Here is a 4734-nt window from a genome sequence, read left to right as displayed (position 1 = left end):
AAAAGAGTAGATAATGACAAGGCACCATTAGTTGTAAGTTATCTTTCATAGTGTGACTTATTATTATTAATAGAATCTGGTTTTTTTAAAATGTAGGAATAATTGTTCCTTTAATTACTGTTTGAATAGAGAAACACTAATAGTTATTAAGAATGTATTAAACTATAAATTAGTTTTAATATAAAATATGTGTGCAAATAATAGTCAATTTTTAATTTTAGATACAAAAATGTTAATAAGAATTGTTTATTAAAATATTATTATATAGAAAAGTTGTCTTCTTTATTATTATTATTATTATATTATTTTTTTAATAACAATTTGATTTAAGTCTATATAAGGTTATAATATTTTTTAATAATAGTTTCACACTAAGAAGAAATAGAGAAAATATTTTAATTGAAAATAGAATTTCAAAAAATATTTTTAAAAATTAATTGAAAAAAAAAACATAAAAATTAAAGTAAGTGAATAACTTTAAATACTCATGAAAATCAAAAAAATATAAATTCAAGTAATAAATATAATGTAAAATCAATATCCCTAGTTTAATATTCTTAGTGTAATTTAGAATCAATATTCAATATTCTTAACAGTATTTTTATTTACAATAAATAATTTCTAAACTTATACACTAATAAATAATAATTAATCTATTTAAATTATCATTTATTCTTATATAGTTAATCAAAGTATTGTTCTATTGTTACTACTAAAATAATTCTACAACTATACTATTATATTCATTAATTTCATAAAAAATATTAATAACAATTATGTTTGTGTAATTATTTTTATTTTTATATCTTATTGTTTTTATAATACCATACTAATGACATTTGAGAATTTACTAGATATTCTTTTATTTTATTTTTAAATAACGATCAAGAAATTATTTCAAGCTAGATCAAATGATTTCCAATTCTTGTGGCAATGAAAATAAAAATATTAAAATATCACAGAGTAAACACAACAAGAAATAAAAGTATTCACAACCTAAAAATAGATAAAATTCAAAAGATGAATACAAATATGTGATTTTACAATATCCCAATCATACTCTCAAAATTTCATACCCAAAATTTGGACGCTCTTCGTCATAAATTTTAGTAAGAGACAATTAAAAAAATGTGAAATAAATGACAAGTCAGAAAACATATACATTGCAAATTTAAAATCTTCAAACATCTATTTCATATTCCAAGAAACATTTCTCTCTATCCACAGTATGGTAATGTTTTTTCGTAGAATTAAAATAAGTATCTATAAAAGTTGAAACATGTTTATAAATGTTTTTGACACTGAATTATATTTTAATATAATAGAACCAGAGATTTTAGATTTTTAAAAAAATTACATCTATGATTTATATTACAGTAAATAATAATACACCAGTGTGATTGATGGAGGGTCATTAAGCAATTGACAATAGTCAATGCCACAGTATTTTCTAACAACGGCTCTACCGAGCTTCAGTCCCTGCCTTTTGCACAAAGGAGTAAGAAGAAGAAGAAAAAAAACATTGGAGGAGGATATTATAAGAGAGGAGCACTCTCCTAAGAGAATTTGCTAGAGAATATGCAAAGTTGGTAGAGATAGTTGTGGTCATTCGGAAGGCCTTAATATTGTTTAATAGAAGAAATTATATGGTTGTAAACAAACAAATTAGGTACAATAACAAATCAAACCGAATAAGAAAAATTGGCTTATATGAAACATGGAACATTGAACTATAAATGGGCATGTGGCTGGTTTGTTAGCATTTCAGTAACTATTCACGTTTTGAATAAATTTACAACTTGTCAATTGAATTTTCATGTGCGATCGTATGATATATGAAATGGTGACAATCAAGTGAATCTTTACTCTTATGGATTTTTCCATTTTGAATTTCCTTACTGCATAAATTTTAACACTTCTCCATATTTTCAAATTAAAAAATAGCTTCTTAGAACGTGTAGGGTAAAATAACACTAGCCTAAGATTTAGAGTTATCATAATGTTAGAATTAGACATGCAAAAAAAAAATTAGATAGAAAAATTTTTAGACTTGGATTTGAAAGCTAGATATATGATTAGAATGAAAATGTAGAACTTACGCTTAAGTTATGCTTACAATAGTGGTTAAGGTTACAATTAGGTTTATTACTAAGCAATAGTTAAGGTTATAGTTATGATTATGGAGAAAATTTAGAATAGAATCGAATTAGGTTTTGAGATATTGTGAAAGTTAAAATAATATTAGTCTTAGAACTAAAGTTATCATAATGTTAGAATTATAAATACCATCTAAATTTAAGTGAGAAATGATTAGAATTCTATTTGAGACCTAGAAATATAATTAGAATGAAAATGTAGAGCTTATGGTTGAATTATGCTTACAATAATAATGAAGATTAGAATCAGGACCACAATTCAAAGTAGTTTTCATAAATATATAGAATCATCCAAATATATATTAAATTGTATATATAATCCACATTATCATACGATGGAAAATTTTATATCATGATAAAATAATTGACTATAAATATTTATAATTGCACCATTAGCATCAAACCGAAAAATTATTTAAAAGAATTATATGATAATTTTTAGTGCGGAAGGTAAGAACAAATATCAATTACAACTATATATCAAAACAAATCACCACCATCCTTATCCCTCTCACTATCTCCTGTTTACTCTTCAACATATACAACAAACAACGAATTTGGGTTTTCATATATTCCCGAGAAATCAGAGAAATCAAATTTGTGATTCGCTTGCATATATATGAAATCGATTGAAAATTTTAGTCTTTATTTAGTTTATCAAATCTTCACTTTCTATTGTTGTTCATAATTTAACACAATGCTAATTGTGATATAAATCTTTCTTGTCATTTGTATAAATAGATATAAATAATTTTTTCCTCTCTACGTGACATTATGGTTTTAATGAAGAATAATTTTGGACACCTGAATAATAATGAGAAGATAGCAGAGGAGCTGAGCAATGACCTTAAAAAGATCGTATTACCCACTTTCCATGGTTTCGATGGTAAGGATGATGCTGAGAAATTAATCATATTCATGGTAAAGTACTTTCGTGTTCATCACCTTTCGGCATAGTCTAGGGCTTTATGGGTTGCATTTCAGCTGATTGGTGAACCAACTATGTGGTGGAACAGCCACAATTAAGGGCCGAGAGGAAGTTGTGACCAGGACAAATATCTTGGGAATACTTTTTTATCTCTTTTCATGAAGCGATTGTTGCATCTGTTATTTTATGAGACAGACGTAGCTGAGTTTCAAAACTTGATTAAAGGGGTCATGGCAGTGACCAAATATCAGGAGCGATTTTGTTATTTGTGAAATATGTTCCATAGTATTTGTAGGATGAGCATTTTAGAATGGATATTATAAGTTTGTATTGGGATTACATCCCCAGATTGGATCTGTGGTCAAGATGCATGAACCAGAAACCATAGAATTCTTTTCACACAGAAAGATGTTCCTTTAGGAAAATAAACTTCTGTTGAGAATGCAACGAGCAGCTCTAAAGAGAGAATTTTTATTAAATGGTACGAAAATAGTATTCCTATGTGGTCTACCTTTCCTATGTTTTATTTTTATCGAATCGATCACAAAAAATTAAGCTCAAGAAGCTTAGGCGAACATCTTCTGAATGTAGTCCACGAGCTCCTGGGTGATGCGGAAGGCCTTGCTCAATACGGAATCGGGGAGAGGGGGATTCGCCGCAAACAGAGAATTAGCAATTGTCTGGGTTCCCGGGAGTTGGCTGCTCAAAGCAGAGATGGCCACCGCATTCTCTTTCCCCACATTCTGCTGGAAATGCACGAGCGCCTTGGGGAAGACGAACACGTCTCCCTTCTCCAACGTCTTGCTGAAGAAGGTGTTGTTGGTGTCAATAAACCCTACAAAGAGCTCGCCTTCCGCTAGAAAGAGAACCTCGGTGGCTCTGGGGTGGGTGTGAGGAGGATTAATTCCACCCACTGCGTAGTCGATGCGGACCAGAGATATTCCCAACGTGTTCAGCCCCGGTATCTGCATTACGTTGGCAGGGGTCACGATGGAGCCCACTGCATTGTCGGTGTTCCCCGCCTGCCCAAGCCCCCCGAAGAAGAAGTCCTCTGCTGATACTGCCATTGCCTCCTTGCACACGAACCCGTTCACCAACACTGTGAAAAACAATCATATAATCAGTACCTAGATTTCTAACGAGCACATACAATCATATAATCAGTACCTAGATCTCTTATTATCTATAATGTTATTCTCTGCTCACCTTTGCTTTCGTTGTCTGCAACGCAGAAATCCTGCAATGGATCGGAATCCGCTGCCACGACGCCTTCGCCGAAACAACATATCAACAGAACAAGCCCCAGCGTGAGGTAAATCATCCTGCTACCCATTATGACAGGAACACAGAGAGACTGATGTGAATAAAGAGCTCAGGATGTGGATAATTGAATTGAGTACTATTGCAAGCCCATTTGCATGCTTTATATACTCGAAACGTTAACTGCTCCTCAAGGACTCATTCGTTCTTACCTGACGATCAACCCACCTGCTACCGCGGATATACTCTTATCATTCTTTTATTATGGTTGAAATCTTCTACGTTGAGGTTCCTGAAAGCCAATATTATGTATGCTATTGCTCCCTCGTAGAATTGGTAAACTACGGAAATTGAATGATGTATTTCAAACACAGATGACTACTTCGCAAG

General features: G+C 31.0%; 1 protein-coding gene across 1 annotated transcript; it reads right to left on the bottom strand.

Annotated features, from left to right (window-relative positions):
- Positions 1-3650: 3650 nt before the first annotated feature.
- Positions 3651-4417, bottom strand: LOC149568953 (putative germin-like protein 2-3). Its single transcript, XM_089817663.1, has 2 exons — positions 4291-4417; positions 3651-4183 (listed from the first exon to the last, which is right to left on the bottom strand). Exons 1-2 carry the CDS (start codon positions 4415-4417, stop codon positions 3651-3653), a joined length of 660 nt encoding a protein of 219 aa, XP_089673789.1.
- Positions 4418-4734: the final 317 nt, after the last annotated feature.

Source organism: Cupressus sempervirens, chromosome 3, assembly GCF_028749045.1.
Source record: "Cupressus sempervirens isolate cs-2001-9-10 chromosome 3, ASM2874904v1, whole genome shotgun sequence".
In the NCBI taxonomy this organism is placed as follows: Eukaryota; Viridiplantae; Streptophyta; class Pinopsida; order Cupressales; family Cupressaceae; genus Cupressus; species Cupressus sempervirens.
The sequence above is the reverse complement of the archived record's forward strand: the minus strand, read 5'-3'. Positions and strand labels throughout refer to the sequence as shown.